Source organism: Ambystoma mexicanum, chromosome 6p (assembly GCF_040938575.1).
Source record: "Ambystoma mexicanum isolate Mex_15411 chromosome 6p, UKY_AmexF1_1, whole genome shotgun sequence".
NCBI lineage: Eukaryota > Metazoa > Chordata > Amphibia > Caudata > Ambystomatidae > Ambystoma > Ambystoma mexicanum.
Genome location: NC_090935.1, coordinates 881,679,623 through 881,698,805, shown reverse-complemented (window position 1 = coordinate 881,698,805; position 19,183 = coordinate 881,679,623). Strand labels below are relative to the sequence as shown.

General features: G+C 43.7%; 1 protein-coding gene across 1 annotated transcript in view; it reads right to left on the bottom strand.

Moving 5' to 3' along the window:
* The window catches only part of CAMK4 (calcium/calmodulin dependent protein kinase IV), a 1,546,801-nt gene that overhangs the window by 721,435 nt on the left and 806,183 nt on the right, over positions 1–19,183 (bottom strand). Inside the window, exon 3 of the mRNA XM_069625488.1 lies at positions 7,402–7,464. Coding sequence (XP_069481589.1) covers positions 7,402–7,464 — 63 coding nt within the window. The remainder of the gene's footprint in view (positions 1–7,401; positions 7,465–19,183) is intronic.

Genomic DNA, 19,183 nt, shown 5'->3' with positions numbered 1-19,183 from the left:
ACCTGCATACACGACAATATGATGGCCATCTGAATGAAATCCCAGAAGAAGTGTGAAAAATGAGCAAAAGGGTAGATTGGTGACGTCACATGAAGCAGGGCTGACGCACCCAGAAGAGATGCAGAGACAAGAGAACATAGACATTCTATAGGCATTAAGAAAGTGTCGAAGATGAGTAACATTTTGAGCTCGAGATGAAGATGTTTATTTCAGAAACAATGAAGATATCAAGTCATTTTACACATGTACAGATGCAAGAAGCACAAGTAGACAAAGTATTCTTAAGACTAACTATATAGTGAATAGATTGTGGCATGCGCCAAACATATATATATATAGTAGTGAATGAACTATGGACAATTCCAAAAACACATTTTAGCAGAGCTGGACCCAGAAAAAGAAAGGCTTTTCCAGTGTTTCGCAGATGAAAAGCAATTGAATTACAGAGGTGAATCAAAGAAAGGTGAGACTGGACCAGCACCAAGAAGTCAAGGCCGCTCTGGGCCTGAATGATCAGACAGTAGCTACAGACGGGTTAAAAGAACAAACTCCTGTTCAAAGGACGGGCACGAAAACAATGAAGACTTCAGAAGTTCATTAAATAAAAGTATTTTAAATGCAGCAGAACTCTAAAACATGTTCTTCAGTCACATGGATGAGTGAAAATAGATAATCATGACGTGCTACGCCAACTCCAGGAGACAGAGTATGATATACTCCCTCATATTCTCCAGAGCAAGGAACATTTTCAAGGCCAAGTTCAAAGCCTTAATTGACGAGTAGACTACAAGGATGATAATAAATGACATGCTAATTGGTGGAAAGCTAAGATCAAGACCAGCCCACCAGCATCTGGATGCCAGCCTGCGTGCTGCTGGCATATGTGGAAAAGTACTGACAGGTACAAGGGCGACAACCAATTATAGAGGGCCACATAATAAAAAGCCCTATAGTTTATGTAACCAATGGGCCGTCATGTATTTGATGACTTTCATAGTGACCTGTATGAGGGGAGGGCTTAGTTGCCCCACCTGATGTTAGAGACAAAATCACTTTCTCGGACAAGTATGGAACGTATACCTAGATGTTCCCTCTAACCCTATCACTTTCTCACATAGCATTTTGTAGTTTACCACATAGGGTGACGTCAATGATGACAGGTTTTTAGTATATAACCTGCTTTTTTATGAAACTTGCTGAGTGAGAAGATCGAGAGAATCGTCGATGTTCGTTGTAACTCCCTGTTTTAGACAATTGTTAATAAAACAGATGTGATTTGCTAACTTCCTGAGTTCTTTGATTATTGATGTTTCAGTATCTTCTGCATCCCCATCCATCTCAAAGTATTGCTACCACATCTTAAAGGGCTGGGTCGGTTATCCCAGTTCAGGAAAATCAGAACACTCATTATAAGTCCTCAGAAAGGTAAAAGTACAACTAGCAGAGCACAGTGACATTGATGCCCAATCATAAATAGAGTAATATCACTGAGCAGCCTGGGAAAAAGGCCTTCTAAAGGAAATCAGAACATTTCCCGCCCAGTAACAAAGTTCACATTCCGATAGGAAAATCATGGGCTATTTATTGAATTGGCAAAATAACAAAAGGTAATTACATAAGATTATTCAGGACAGTGATGAGATTCTCAGTATTCCTGTCCAGCCCGTGGCACAAATAGCCACAAAATACTATGTCAAATAGGCCTGCCCCTTTCTTCAGCCGGTGGGTAGACCCTTGGTCAGAATGCACACACTGTGCAGTCCCGGTACCAAGACCAGAGCAGACGTTTATGGGTCCTCTCAGGAAGTACGTTTATGGGTCCTCTCAGGAAGTACTAGTGTGCAAGGGTGTGGGACCCAAAATCATCATGTTTAGGCAGGGACGTCATTTGGGGGTAGCCAGGGGTCTTTCTAGCTACCCCCGTTGTCTCCCTTGCTACCCGTAAAGAAATCAAAATATTAAAAAACACTTTTCAAACAGAAGCTCCTGGGCTTTGGCCAGTGCCATGTGGCTCTTTCTTTCTGGAGTGGTCGGCTTTCTGATTCAGGGCTCTGAAAAAACAGTGGGTTCCACAAGTGTAACACTTTGAGCAGTGACCCTACACAAGAAAGAGTAGAAACAACAAATAATTTGTCTTTCTGGAATTCTATACAATAAATGCTAGACTTGTTAAATGTTTATTTCAGGCAAACGTCAGGGGTGAGTCACTGATTTAGTCTGTTCTTAAACACCGCAAATTCACAATGCAGACAAAAACTTCCAAAAAGCATTTAGAGTAGAATAAGCATTCATTTCGGACTATGTATTTTGCTTTTTGCGAGTTGCAGTTATAGTATGGTTTTTTTTCTGCCGTTGTCTCTGTTACGATCATCACAAGACATTCCATCCCGGTACCCTCGGTCACTTGACAAACTCCTTATGCCTAAAAGCTTGTGTAAAGTGTAGAAATGTTTGACCATAGCACAGACAGTGGCCCTTGATTTTATTGTGCCACAATTAATGCTTTGTTGTAATGTGTCTACCTTTCCTATCTCCCTGGCATGCTGTTCATGTATGATAACGAGTGCTCAGAGAACGGGATGCTGTGTCAGTGAGCTGCTTCCCCTGCCCCACTCTAAATTCTTTAATACACACTTATGAACCCTCCCAATTGTATGTATTTTGCCAACCGCTGAAGACTGAAAAGTAGATCCATGCAGGCTTGACATGTGGCCAACTTTGCACCAGACCTGCTGATGAACTGGCCTGCAGTTAAATCTCAGTTACCAGTTTAATAGTATTCACTACAGACTGTAATTCTCACGTTACTATAGCTGGTAAGATAGCTCAATGGGTTGAGCGCTTGCTGCTGTGATGTGTGTGATTTGCAGGTTCGAATCCCAGTAAGGGCAAGTCAGCCTTTAATCCTTCTGAGGTTGATAAATGAGGACCAACACAGGTTGGGTGATATTGTATGTATATTTGTTCTATATAAAGTGCTTAAGCGTAAGTGCTTCAAAACAACACATCACTATCATTTGGCCTTGGACGTCTGCATGCATTCACAGTTATTTCGCAATATGGGCCTATACACACTGATATTAACGATACATATGGTGATCTATTCTTGTGTGAAATGGATATCACATTATAGTGAACCATATTTTTCGTTGTGTACCTAGGTACAATGCTATGTGATGCCACTTCCTGTTTTGTCAAGGGGGGAAAGGTCATGTTCCATCACTACCCGTAATGTCACTTCAGTGTGTGGTCAAACGACATCACTTTCCGTGATGTCATCAGGGGTCAAGGGTTGTGTGATGTCACTTCCGCTACCCCTAGCATTTTAGTGAAATGTCGTCCCTGTGTTTAGGGGCTCACGTTGCACCTCACAGAAGATGCTCAGTGGACTGGGGTTTATTGTTTTTATTTTCAGAGTGGTTGGTTTTTTCTGTAACATGCTGAAGCTACAAAATGATGGAGGAAGTTCCAGTGCTTGACAAGTGTTTACTCAATTATTTCCATAAGTCAGTTTTTTGGTATTATGTCCAGTTAAAAAAATAATAATCGTTCAAACCAGAAGTTCACTTTCAGTAGTGGTGTTATCCTTGGTTGACTTCAGACTGAGTTGTTATTACTTTGATATTCAGGGCCACGTTTAAGTTCACTCTACTGCGATGGATAAGGTCTTGGGGTTTCATCACGAGTTTGCAAGCAATTCTGTTGCAATTTTGTTGCATTTCCAGCCAAACTTGTTCACTGTTAGTGACACTTGTTCCAGTGGAGTACAAGGGGTTAGGTGGTAAGGCAATGCAAGCAGGACTCAACAGACGTTTTGCAAATTTACCACATGTGGTATTCCAGACCGGTAAATCTGGTGATCTCTGGAGGTGGAGTGGAGAATACTGGAGGTAAATACTCCACTTCACTAATTTTGCAGTGCTGTAAAACTGGGTTTAATTCTGTTACCACCAAAAAATGTAGATGTAACTGAAGTATTGCCAGAAATGTGCCGCAATTTCTTTTGTGTCCCCATGCCGATGGAAGCCTGAATCTCCTTCTTAGGCCCATGTGCACAGCAGCACCGAAATGAGGGACACAGAACCAAGAGAACCTGGTACTTTCTTTAATGATTACTTTCTCTTTCTGCCGCAAATGCAGCAAATCCCCTTTGCGCATGCGCAAGTGTGCACAAGTTCAATTTGCTGTGACTGGCGTGACGAGGCTTCTCGTCATGTCAAGTTGAATCCCATTACTCACGGTTGGCCTCACACTTCCTCAATCAGTCTCACAGGCCTTGCAAATGCATTGCTTTGGTCTCGTCGACATCTCCACAGGCTGCCCATTCTCTGTTGACACCACATCCACATTTTCTGACCTCTTGACGATCTTCCTCGATTCTCTCCTCGTCCTCGAGCACCTTATCTCCTTCTTGGTAGATCCTGAATTGTGACACATTTCATGTGTTTACCCTGCCTGGGGATCGGGCTGTCACGATAGATCCCTTGATCTGCGTGATGACTAAATGACCAGTATCAAAACTTGACTCTGACTTCCCTTCCTGCTTTCAACACATGAGAACTTTGTCCCCAGTTTGCAGCGTTGACACATTTGCACCCCGCCTTTCATCAGCATATCTTTTCAACTCGCATTTCCTAGTCGCGTACTCAGCCTGTAGAGTAATGAGGTCAGTTTCCCGGAGCGCTTCTCTGTGGGGCAATCTCATCTTCACTTTTCTTTGAAACACCAGCTCTGATGGGCATCTTCCCGTTGTCCCGTGTGGTGAGTTCCGATAATCCCAGAGCATTCTGCCTACTGCTTGGTTTAACGACATCCCACTCAGCTTGTTTTGTTGTAACACTTTCTTTAAGCTCCTCATAAACTTCTCAATCCTTCTGTAAGCTTCGGCCACAACAGTATGGATTTCCAGTGGCGTATGCCATGTGGCTCATGAATCGAGTCAACTCCAGACTGCTAAATGTCGGCCCATTGTTTGATTTTAGCATCTCGGGAATGCCCCAAACTGCGAATATAATGTCCAACTCTGGGATAACAGTGCTGTCTACGGTGGAGAGATCATTTGTACAAGAGGGAACCAAGAGAATTAGTCCACTACCACCAACCAGTACTTTCCTCCACCAAATGGTCCAAAGAAGTCAACCACGACAAAAGTCCACAGAGCCTCTAGCAATTCCGACATTCTGAGTGGTTCCGGATTGTTGGGTTTCGACATGCACTGACATAAGCGGCACCTTTTCACAGTGTTTTCCATCATTTAGTCGATCCCTAGGAACCACATAATGTCTCTTATCTGTCACTTGGTGGCCACCATGCCTCGTTGCCCCTCGTGTGCCAGGTCCACCACTTGCTGTCGTAGGTCCGTAGGCATAATGATCTGTGTCCTGTGCATCACAAATCCTTCCACAGTAACTGACAGCTCATCTTTCAACTCTCTGAAAGCTTGCATTTCTTGATTCAAGATCTCTTGGTTCTCTTGTGTGTGTTCTAGCTCACTGTCTCCCCACCTTTGTGATGTGATCAGCTCCTTCACCTTCTGCAGTATATTATCACTCATGGTGTGATCTCTCACCAAGCTTGTCGTAAGTGGCTTCGGAGGTGCCTGCTGAGTGAGGAAGTGTATGTATTCCTCCGCCATGGATGGGTCACGATCTTGTTTCAAAAGCGGGTGCCAAGACATGAAGTCCACTGGATTGTATTCCTTTCCCGGTTTATGAATGATGGTGAAGTTGAAGTCTTGCAGTCTTGACCCGCACCCCTCAATCCTGCGAAACTTAGAAAGAAAAACCGCAGCGTTTTCAAACACAATAACGTTGTATTTATGTTTGCGTTCGCTTCTAAAGCTACCGCAAACATAAATACAATGTTTTTAAAGCTGCAGTTTTATTTCTAAGTTTTCCGGGCTCCTCCAGCCCGGAAAACTTAGAAAAAAAAACGCAGCTAGTGCTTATTTTTCTTTTAAAATAAATAGCACTTACCGAGATGCAGCTGCAGCTTTTCTGCCTGTAGTCTCCGGTCCGCGTCCTCTGAGTCCCGGCACCAATGAAGGAAAAGCCACCCAGTGGTAGCTTTTGTTTACTACAGCTGGCTGGCTTTTCCTTCATTAGTGCCGCAAAAGCAAAAGCCAGCACAGGCGGGCATCCATTTCACAAAATGGATGCGCCCATGTGCTTGCTTTTGCAAATTTTGAGCTTGAATTGCTCAAAATTTTACATAGGAACTTAAAAAAAAAGTGTGAGTATATTTGTTTTATTATTGCCCATCTTTTTGGGCAATAAAACATTTTGGGCAAACCATTCCTTTAATCTCCCTCTTAGGCCCCTGCACGCAGCAGCACCGAAATGAGGGACACAGAGCCAATAGAATGTGATACATTCTTTAATTATTACTTTGTTTTATTTATTTTGTCTTATTTATTGATTGGTTTAACTTAAACCTTTCAAAATTAGGTGACAGTCAGTCTGAATACCAAATAAATGCTTTTAGGAGCCTGTTTGCATGTTTGTTTTAGTTGAGTGAAGCTTCTTGATGTGTCAGGGTTCGTTTGGCCGTGGTTTATCCAATTTCCTCTAGGGATTTCATTGTAGCTAGGATCATTGCTATGTTTTTTTCCCATAAGGAATAAGTCCCACCATTCTGTGGCGGAGAGAGATGACTACTTTCTCTTTCTGCCGCAAATGCAGCAAATCTCCTTTGCACATGCAAGAGTGTGCGCAAGTTCAATCGGTTGTGTCTGGAGTGATGAGGCTTCTCCTCACGCCAAGTTAACCGTGTCAGTGCCAGACATGACAATGTCAAACCCATAATGAGGCCATTAATCTGTTGTACTTTAACAGGAAGGTTTTGAGAGCTGCAAAGAAAACTAATGGCCACAGCGGCCACGGCACAGATAGGCCAACTGCCCGGAAGGTGACCAGTACAGATTGCAATAGGTTTGGTAACAGAGATCCAATGGGACGTTGTCTTGGAAGTGTGATATTTACTGGCTTGAATGTGTTGGTGTGGATTTAGCGTTGGATCTGAAAGAAGTCGCTATGGTGGCTTTTTCAAAGCAATGCTTCATCCTGTGCCTGCGGTCCCGCAGAGATCCCCGTTTAACATAAATCAGCCTTCCTCTAGGCATCCCAGTAGGCTATTTACAAAAAGAATATTTTAACTGCTAATGAGATAATATAGAGCTATGAGCATGCGAACGCGATTTGTAATTATGTAATAATAATCCTTATTTTATCTCCCAAATAATTCTGCTATCAATGAGATTGGGAGTCAATTACACTTTCTAGATTAGATAATCCTGTGTAAAACTGCGAGGCAGAGGCAGAAATAACATTATTTTGATTTTGGCAAAAAGACCTTTTCAATGCACGTGCTTGATGGCATGCTTAAAACTGCAAATGTACTTACAATATTCGGGTGTGAAAGCCGGAGCAGCACCCCTATTTCAGTTCGGATGATTTTCTTGTCTACCTGGTCATGGGTAAAGGAAAGTTTGCAATTAGATCAAGGGACCAAGGGTCTATGCCATGTGTAAACATCAATCAAGCACTCCCACACACTAGAAATATTAGCGGTTCCATGTCATTTCAACGAGAATAATTACTTCGAAGTAATTTACTTTGAAGTGATTACTTCGAAATCTTACTTCGATTTTATATGTTTTTGGGGCTCTCTCCCATATCCCTTTCCCCTTCGCTACTAACTGGAACCCCTGCCCACCTTATTTTTACACCTAAGACCACAACTAGATATATTTTTCTTAGTAATTTCGAAGTAACTACTTCGAGGTAAATTACTTCGAAGAAATGACTGTCGTTGAAACCACGGAATAGGAAAAACAACATGACTTCATAGAATGTCAGATATAGCAGAACATCATTTTTGCATTAACCAGGTTAAAAGGAATGGCAAGATGTATAGTGAAAGGACTCCCATTTCCCTGGACGTTACCGCACTGGTTGGTCCTTGAGCAGAGGCGTTGCTAGGGGGGCGGGGGGGCGGGGACTATAGCCCTGGGTCTTTTGGTTGTAGCCCTGGATAGAAGCTGAGGGACTACAACCAAAAGGCTGTAGCTAGCCCCGAATCCCGCCAGTCCCGACATTAGCTTAGCCCCTGATCTTTTCCAGAACTAGCAACACCCCTGTCCTTAAGACACCATGAAGCTGTTCTGCATACGCCAAGGAAGTGAAAGGGCCTGTAGGCCTGTGCAAGTGGTCATTGGCTAATTCTCCCTGCAGCCACTGACTGGCAGCAGGGAAACTCAATATCCCAGCTGATCCACACCCCTTAGGTTGGCACTCTGTGGAGTTAATAGTTCTAAAAGTAGAGTGGTGTCACATATAGTATGATTCGCACAGCATGCAGAGTGGGAGGGGTGGCAGGTGAGTAAATGGACATTCTGGGGGCAATTGACCAGATGTGTAGGAGTAGGCAGTGGAGGGATCAGGGAAGCGACAAGAAGGGAAAGGTCCAGGCCTTTGGAAAGATGAGAGAGGTGTGGGGTAATACGTGAGATCTTGCAAATAAAGCAGTGGACTGAGGAGCAGATATGCTGGGTGGCTGGGTGGGGCAGAGGGATCCAATGCGCGGGTAAAGCTGGCGTCAGACATAGGTGATATAGCAGCCAGGGGAATGTGACATGTTGGAGGCAGCATACGGTCTGACACGCAGGGGCATAACCTCACTAGAGCAGATCAAGGAGCTGCCAGGCACGGTTTTGTACGACCGGACCGAAAAAAAAGGTCCAACCATACAAAATGACTGAAAAATGCTACCACCAAAGGTTCAAACACCGAAAGTTCGAACCTTTGGTGGTAGCATTGCAGGTAAGTAAAATAAAATTAAAAAAAGACTGCGGCGGCTGCTGAGGTGTCCCCCGCAACACCCTGCTCACTATACTGTGTGGCATAGTGAGCGGGGTGTTGCGGGGGACACCCCCGTAGCACACCCGCAAACAAAATGGGGGCTGCAGGGGAGTCCCCCGCAGCCCCACGTCTATTGACCAATAGACATAATGGGATCATTGCAACTAACAGTATATTGACTTCATGGAACCTCGATACAGAGGAGGGCGCTGCTCGACTCCAGAAACACTGTGAGGCAGATGCGACAGGACATTTCAAAATCGCTACGGGAGCTTCTGAGGCCATGCAGCGGATAACAGCTCTGGTATGAGCAATACAGCCACAGGAAAATGAGGCCTTTGGAATGAAGGATCAGAAAAAACATGTTTCTTCAGAGAGGATGTCCAATAGTGAGAAAATGAGGCCCACATCAATAAGCAAGTTAAGCTATGGGTTGCGGGGGAAACCCCTGCAGCCCCCGTAGTATGTAAGTGTGTTTGCATGAGAAAGGTACAAACATTTGGTAGTTCGCACTTTTCTCATGCGAACATTACGGGCATGGCAAATCAGCCGCGGTCGGATCACTTAGAATCGCCAGGCACAGCATACATTAGGGCCTGCCACACTGAGACATCTTCATGAGGAAACTATTTTTTCCAGTCACTGGTCTGCTTCACTTGCAAGCACAGGGGCCGCCAGATTGTCACAGCAAAATAACAAGCACTGACAAAGCAAATAGTTTGGACTTTTGTATAGTGAAGGTATCTTCTGTGTTAGCTGATATTGGCATCATATGACCGGCTACTCACATTACATGCTACCTGTTGGCATAAAATGCTCACATACTCAGATCAACTGCCGAGTTATTCTTATTGGATGCAAGTTAATGACATGAAACATCAATTACTCACATCATGTGGCAGTTTTGCCTATAAAATATCAAAGTATTATCAATGGCTGTACTCTCATTTGTAGGTATTGCTGTGAAATGTAAAATTTAAGCAAAAAGTGTTGTTCAACAAGAGGATACAGATAATCCTGTAATGGGATATTTCGAGTTAGAGCCCCAGTACAGCCATTGGCTACTGAGGCAATGATACAGTGGCATCCAAGCCAGTAACAGATCAAGACACTACACATAGTAAGAAGCCAGTCATCAAAGTGAATACAAAATCAATATGTACTGAACATATGATGAAATCATAATAGAACATTTGAGTGTAGGAGTAATTCTTGCAGGTTTACAAGATACAAATTAACCCAAAATCTTAATTTATAAAAAGAAATGTTCAGAACGAGGGATTCTCATTTTCAACAAATGCTTGGACGACTTTAAGGTCCTAAATAGGAACACAGCTGAAAACAAGTGAATAATATATGGATGACATTTAGAAGCACAAGAACACTTTTTTCTGGAAGACACTTAAGTGATGGATGCAAAGAAGACTCTGGAAGATGATAATAAAGAAATGCACAATTTCAATCTAAAACTGGAGAAGATCAACAAACTGATAAAAGATGCACAGAATGACACCAGACACAGAATTGACCAATAGACATAATGGGATCACTGCAACTAACAGTATATTGACTTCATGGAACCTTGATACAGAGGAGGGCGCTGCTCGACTCCAGAAACACTGTGAGGCAGATGTGACAGGACATTTCAAAATCGCTACGGGAGCTTCTGGGGCAGTGCAGCGAATAACAGCTGTGGTATGAGCGATACAGCCACAGGAAAATGAGGCCTTTGGAATGAAAGATCAGAAAAAACATGTTTCTTCAGAGAGGATGTCCAATAGTGAGAAACTGAGGCCCACATGCATCAAAAAGCAAGTCAAGCTATGAGGAGACCATGCATAGGTGGCCACGTAACCCACCGTGAAGAGGAATTATGAAACAAACATTGAGGGTAAACATGAGTGTGGCATCAGTTAATGACAGGGGAGATGAAGGACATACAAGAACTTTAGAGAATAACATTGAGGATTTAAAGAAGAAAACAACTATACATCTTGTGTTAACTGGAATCTAACTCCGAATTCAGCATGCTAAAGAGTGACATTGGAGAGGGCCTCTTTTGCTAGGTTGCCACCAGCAAGGCTGCTCGTTTCATCTTCGCCTCCCTTTGCTCCACTTTCAGTGGGTCCCCCCTCAACCTCCCTTTACTGGCCATGGCCCTCTCTCACAACCCTGGTCTCCCCGTACTGTTCCCCCTCACGCACAGCACACACACTTTTCCCATCCGACTCCAACTTCCACCAGGGGAAAGCAAGGTGAACAGCTGAGCATCAGACTTTTTCCTGCACCCTTCTGTGCATTGCACTTCCCCTGTGCAGTCCACAGACCGTTGTCTAGTTCCAGATTCTACACATTAAAGAGTAACGTTGCTGCAGGCCGCTTTCTAACAGGTTTTGCTAATGGCAGGGGTGGACTGGGAACCAAAAGAGGCCCTGGAAATAATGACTGGGAACCAAAAGAAGTCCTGAAAACAATTTTCAAAGTGGACCCATATTACACATTTTCAGCAAGCGCAATGCAATTTTCTATGAGAAAATGTGAAAATACTACACAAAAGAGGGCCACGGTGTAGAGGCCTACGAGTAAATCTCCAGAGTTCCCTATAGGCCAGTGCAGCCCTGGATAACGGATTGGGTTATATTTAGTTGCAACTAAAAAAAGAATAATGCTCAAAGGAGGACAGAACTGTATCAGTTCTTATGAAAGAATTGGTTAAAATACCTTTAAACAAATCAAGAAATTGAGAAGACTGATGCAACAGCTTTAGGACTAACATCAACTTCTGTACAACAACTGCAATGAGAGGGGCCTGAGGGAGGGACTCTTGAGCAAACCATACTGAGAGATCTGAAAGAAAGCATAGCAAACACATTTTTAACATATCAAACATGAATATCAAGCGATGAATGATTTAGCGCAAAGCCCCAACGTAATTATAAAAACTTCAGAAAGAGTGAGGCATTGTTGTGATGTTGTGATAGTGTATGTAAAAACCAGTGAACCTCAACGATCGTCACTCGAAGGTATTAAACAAGTATTTGCCACAGATTTCACTTGGAATTGAGTAGATGCTTCACTTCGGAAATGTTATGTAGTGACTGTCTGTGTCATGCTGTCATGCTGTGAGTCTGTGTTGTCACATGGAGTGTTGCTGTGTGAATGATGGAATGTTGATCTTAGGGTTCCATACTGAGGCAGGCAGTTAGAGCTCCCCTGCCTGGGTGATGGGGCCAGTGCTGATTCAGTCCATACTCTCATATATATATCCTTATATAACGGTTCCTTAAGTTCCTTTAATAAACCTTATATGTAAACCAAGTAAGCCTGGAAGTCACTTCGTAACATTGGCGACGAGGCGGTCTTTAAAGAAGAATCTGTGCACATAAGAAGAGAGGAGGACAAAGTGGTGGTCAGCACTGCCCCCACATACAAGTAAGAGACCCATCACCCAGGGTTAAGAAGGGGAAGAGCAAGGAAGTCCCACTTCGTGAGGGATCAGCAAAAATTGAGAGGGCCCAAGGGGTTAAAGGATGAAGCAGGGCCTAGGAAGGGAGCTCGGCAAGCGAGCGTGGCCCTGAAGGGGTTAAAGGATGAAGCAGGGCCTAGGAAGGGAGCTCGGCAAGGGAGCGTGGCCCTGAAACTGAAGTTGCCCTCTGGTGAAGATGTCAAGCCCATATAATGGGAAAGTCAAGTTGAGAGGTCCCACTAATATCCCACAGCTGCTGTAGGTGTATCAAAGAGAAAGAAGAAGCGGCTAACCGCTATGGTTTTGAGGTAATGGGACATGCAATGTCGTGGTAATAGTGACAGTCCCGTCAAGCAACTGGGGAGCATGTGGACACTGCCTGTCCTGATGGGCCACCCAATACCAGTAGTGGGAACAAGCAGTCGGAAGCCCACAACGCTGCAAAGTCCCGTTTTATTATAGGCGGAAAAAATGGGAGGTCCTTAGTGAGTCAGAAAAGGCCCTGTCACACCGGCATGTTTAATGGACACTTTGCTGCATATTGCGCGCTGCGCACATTGTGTAGAAGTTGGTCTGTGCGAGATGTAACAGCCACCAGTCTCTCACCGTGTATGAGTGGCCGTTGGGAACAGAGAGCTCTTTTGGGTGCCGGCCTCTGTTCAGCAATGATGACGTCATTGAGGGCCCTTGGGTATTGGCGATCCGCTGGAACGTAAGTGTGGCGTTCATACAGAGAACGTTGCAAAGTTGAATTGTATGATCTGATGATGCACGTCCCAGCGCAGTCAGCGGACGTTCTGAGGAAAGCACCTGCTGTACGGCGCTACGTGAAGAGGAAGCGTATGTGGATACACCGCTGTGGACTGTGTGATTTGATGACGCGCAACGCATCACATACAGCAGATCTTCCGAGGAAAGCCACTGTAGTTACGTTGTAACATGATGAGGAACTGATTAGAATGATGTATCATACGTTTACTGAGGAATGCGATGGCGGATATTATAAAAACATGCAGGCAGTTGACAAGTCGAAAAATGTGTGTTTTCGTCTAAGATAGCGTATGGTGAGTTAAATGCCTTCTGTTGACACTTGAAAAGTATCGGACTTCGTACTCAAGAAAAAGTGAAGGAACTGCTTTGAAGTCAGGAGCAGAAGGTTAATACATTGCAGAGTCGCTGCTATCTAACAGCAGAGACATGGTATGGAAATGTGTCCAGGTCAACAAGCAGATTTGGATAGCACAGCTGAAGTCCAAGTGAGGTGAAGATGCACTGTATCCTTTTTGAAATGATGGTTGTATCTAAGATGCTGTGAACTAGATACAACAAGTTAGAGGATTTGCAGTTCAAGATGCAGATCACTCAGGGACTTTTAGAAATATTAGAGATTTGTTATCAAGGAGATCGAAGTAAGCCATTAAGAGGAATTGAAGTGTTTGATAGTACCTTGTGTTGGAAACACCTTCAAGAATGAAGCAATGCAAACTTCTGCAAATGGACACATGCTGGAACTGCAAGAAAGAAATTGGTAACTACTCGCACATGTTTTGGTCTTGTGTAAAGGTTGTAGCTTTTGGGGGGAGGTATTGCGTCGAATGGAACTTGTACTGGATCGGTCGCTTCCCCACTCCCTTCGTCTGTGTGTGTGTTGGGATTATTCCCAGTGGATGTCCAATTATCTGTTGATCAACGTTTCTGGGCTTACAGAGCACTTCTGATAGCAAATAAACAGATCCTGAGGTGTTGGAAGAGAGACACTAGGCCAACAATTGATGGCTGGCTACAAGTGAAGACAAGTTATCAACGGTCGAAAAGATTAGATCAATAGTTTGCAATTTGGAATATCTTTAATGACTTATACATGTGATATCCTTCAGGTCCCCTACATCTCCCCAAAATGCCTCTTTTTTCTATTTCTTTTTTCCTCTTGTTTCTCTTCTTCTTTCTTTCCTTTTATCACCTCCCCTCTTTTCCTTTAACTCCTGCCTTTTTTTTCTCCCTTTCTCAGTCTTCTGAACATTGTGCCCCCTGTAAATATTGTACAATATTTACATTGTAATTTGCTCACACAACTCCTGATTTATTTACTGATTGGTATATTATACTGTGTTTTTCCTCTGTCGTCTATTGTAGATAAAGTACGTTAAAAAAAAGGAAACATGTTTTTCTGTGCAAAGAAGGTTTGGGTTCACAGAAAAATACAGCATTATTTGCTATTATCTTTTGCAAGTATTCAAATCACCACATGAGAGCTTCTCATTTGTCCTCACTGCCCATTCCTTTGAACCTATCATGTTGACACATTGTGTGCCCCATATACCCACAACGAACCATTCTAATTTGAACAATCATGGAGCACCCCAGTGCTATTAATTTACTTTACATTTCCGTCCCTCAGTTTCCATTATTCTCTGTTTGTGGACATCATGGCGAACCAGCACTCCTTATCTATTGCATAAGACATCTTTGTTTACCATTTCGCCGGCGCTTGCTGCGCGCGTGGCGTCACTCGCATCTACGTGAGTGTGACGTCACGCGTGCGACACGCATCTGACGTCACCGCTATTGGCACCATTTTTTACTTACAGACGCTCCGGCCACAGGATCGGCCGCATACTGTTCTTTCGACTTCTGACCTGGGGATTAATCCCCTCTATTTGACACTTAGGATTTCCTGTTTACATTAGGTAAGCTTGTATCTATTATCTTGCGCACACCATGCTTTCCTTATGGCAGCACTTACATACATGTATTTTCTTACACATTTCTTCTTTTTCTATTTTTTAGCTATCATACTGCAGAGTTCATAATTCAACTACTTCCTTTTGTCTAATAAACTTACTTGACATTTGGGGTAAGTGGGCTTGTTGCCTCGACCTTAATCCTCTCTGGATCCCTTACAGACCAAGATCTCCAACCTTATCCATTTATTTTCTTTTTCTATGTAGGACACTTTAGCAACCTACCCTTCAAGGTAGACACTACTCAGACAGCCATGTTGGGCATATCCCTTACCGTATTTATTGGTACGTTTCATTTATTATTAATGGCTCACCACAGTTTCACTTACTGATCACTCTCTCCCGCCATTACTACAGTTATTTCCTGCACATATTGGTGACATCCACTTTTGTTTATCTCCTCAGGGCTATAAGGTTCATTCTATACTCTTTAGGGCTATAAGTTCATTCTGTCCACACTTTCCCTTCTTAGAGCCCATGATACGCTCCCATGTGGGTGATAATAAGAGCCTTTGAGCAATGATTATGTTAACTTACACTGACTTCTCATTTCATATATTTTCTTTATCATATTGGATTCGGCTTCACTATGAATAGTTCAACATTTATTGTCAACATTTCCCGCTCTACTAAATCATGGTTCTGTTTCGTTATCCTCATATCTTTTTGACTTGTTGATGAATTGTGACACAACAATGATATGACCATATTTTTCACCAACCCTTTAATGTGATGGTATGAACAAATACTATTCTCTTATGTTTGTAATCCCACAGTGAGAATACCACATGTATTGGATTCTCCTGCAAAAAACACATTTTTCATTTTTTCTGTTATTTCCTGTTGTCTTATGTTCATCCTTGACAACGACCCAGAGGGTCGAAACACGTGCCGGCTGATTATTCTCTACAAGCAAAATAGGCTGATTATTCTCTACAAGCAAAATAAATATCAAGTGCCTTTAAACTTTCAGACTCACTGCGCATTTATAAACACAATATTACTACCTAGTCAACAAATCAACGTGGGATCTGTGCGTCAAATCTACTTTCACTGTATTGTTCACTTTATGTTTCCTGGTTCCCACTAGGGGGTACCATCAGAAGTGTGTTTTGATGCAGCATTTCCAACTAGCAGCATACTATCAATATTTTCTACTGAACGTCACTTCTGTGGCAGCAACAGATAGCACACTATACAGCATAACGACCCCTAGTTGCTATCTATATTTCATGATATGATATGGCATTTATAACGCGCCTATAAACAAGTGTTTCAAGGCGCGACGTGGCAAGGGAAGCAAAACAAAGGGAAGACAGAGACAACGATCCTACTAGGCCAGGAGACATTGAGATTACGCAAGGGTAGGGGAGGGTGATGGGAGGGGCAGTGCCATACATAGGATAACAGTGAAATAAATAAAGATAAAAAAAGACAATAAATAAAAGTGCAGCCAGCTGGAGGTAAGTGCAAGGGTAAGTGCAGACATCAAGCATAACATAAAAAAGGCCCTTTCTCAAACATAGAAGCAGACGGTAAACTCATAGAAGACTAGGATTGGGCCCCAATCTCCTTGAATACTAAATTTATAGTTGATCCGGTCTACCTTTGCCAAGTCAGTAATTTGTTTAGTCTATGAGTCCCTGTTCTACAGCAAGTGCCCCGTCTAGATTCACAACATCAACTTCTTGCCTGTCATGATACCTTTAAGCTGATATTAGTGTTTGTAGTTATCATGTATTGTCAGCTTGGCAATGCCATTCAACAGGATTTCTCTGAGGTCATGCTGAACCTGGCGGTCCAGGACCAGTTCAAACCTCTCTGTAACTTTCTTCTAGAGCTGTGCAGAGGACAGTGTGCAAAGATGTGCACATACCTGGCGGTGACATCTCCAACTCTTAACATTTTCAATCAGGTGTAGTTTATGCTTTTTGAGGTTGTCCAGAAAGCGTGCAAGATGATTGCTTTGGTTTGACTAAATTACTTGCTGATTGAGACTTACTGTGCTCAACAGTTTATAGCAGGAACCTGTCAGGATTTCTCTCTTTAACTTGAGCTCCTATCCCTTCATACAAAGGGGCTCATTGCAACTTGGCTGGTGCAGTAATAAGGTGGTGGTATTAACGTATACCGCCATATTACCACACCGCCCAACTGCGAGTTTGCCGGTAAGGTGGTGGATTGACCTCGAGCTACGAGTTGGAGGTCATTCAGCCACCCTACAGGCAATAGTTGCTGGAATTATGAGCATAAGTGGTACTGACGCCGGTAATACTGGCAAAATCACCAATGGAGTCTAATGGGACTCAATGAAATGGAGACTTACACTGTCTACCACCACTCATATGATCTAGTGGAAATACCACTGCACCGAGTGCTAGTGGTGGTATCAGTGTTTCCATTTGCCAGTAGGTATTCTAGCAGATTTACCTCCAGAATACTGGCAAACTCTTAATGAGGCCCTCTGTGAAATGCAGGTTATTGCATACTGAGATCGAGATGATGGCAGCTATCTTTAGTGATGTAAGGCCTAAGGCCGCTGGAACTTACCCCAGCCACACGTCATACATAGTTCTGTATTGAGCCGAGTGTTTGATATGTTTGAAACTCTGCAACGTTGTTCTTTGCAACAGCGACTCTCAAGCGGAGGACTCCTGATCGCTTTTGCAGCAGCAAATTTCCATTGTGGGGGAGTCTTTGCTCGTTGATGCCACCATCTAGACTCTTTCCACGTTGCATGTCTTTGGAGGAGGGGCCACCAGCCAACCTGCTCAGCACACCACTCTTTAGACTCACTCCACGCAGGGCATGCAGAGTGAGCAGAGTGTTTGGTGTGTTTGAATCTCTGCAACGTCCTTTCTTTGCAACAGCGGCTCTCAAGTGAAGGACTCCTGATTGCTTTTGCAGCTGGGAATTTCAATTGCAGGGGAGTCTTTCCTCATTGCTGCCACCATCTGGAGTCTTTCCACGTTGCCTGTCTTTGGAGAAGGGGCCACCAGCCAGCATACCCAGCACAACACTTTTAAGACTCACTCCACGCATAGCACACAGAGTGAGCAGAGTGTTTGGCGTTTGGGGCTCGCAGCGAGTTGGGACACTGTCCAGACCATAACATCTGCACTGATATACCAATTTGTGATAAGGACCTCCTTTCCCCCTTCACCCTTCACCAAAATCTGATGAACTGTATTACTGCTAATTCAGGTCACCTTACTAAAACAAAGGATTCCATGTGCATGACTATGTCAGGGGTGAGACTCACAACAAAACCTACGGGGAGTAGAAGCAATACCATAGCTCTTTCCAAATTCATTTTTGATGCCATTCTTGTGGAGCAACCAGAACGGAACCCCTCTACTACACGGACTAGCAAAGTAGTCAAGTCTGAAACAGACACCAACATTTTCACGCAAACTGATAAAGAGCCATATCTCCCGAGTCTTTCAGCAAACAGCGACTGCAAGATCGACAACTTGGGGGTCTCGGCCGATGTGAAATCCGTGGGGGTAAAAACATCAAACGCCACTCTCAACAGCGCTCCAAAATCTTGCCTTCGGCAAACAGTGCAATTAGGCAAGAAGAAAGAGGTTCTGCAATTAAAATCACAAACTAAAATCACGTATTTCAATCTATCTGGTAAAGGATTACCCCTCCCAACACTGCCATGGAAAAGGACCTGATTCAGCCGGGCTTTAACAGCTAATTAATGGCTGAATGATCAGCCTCTATCCCCTGCATTGGCCCCAAATTACTTGACACTGTGACCTCTTCACTAAGCCATGGCCAGGGCCATGAGCAGGAGGGTGAATCCCTTCCTGCTGTTGTTATCACGAACACTCCAGAGCAGGCAGGGAGTATGGCTGAAGGACTTCCCTCCACAGACATCCGGGCGCTTGACCAAGTGATCGCTGGCGTCGGTAACACTGGCCCAGGCTTAGCCTTTCCCTTGTCAGCTACTGACTGCACTGATATGCAGCACTCACATATTGTGGCTGTCACAGTGGAGGTGCACCCAGCCACCTTACTGGACAGATTGGATTTGTCCATTCACTCAGGAGCCTCTTTTGAAACTAACCCTGACACTAGTGACTTAACTGAAGGGGACGGTCTCTCAAATT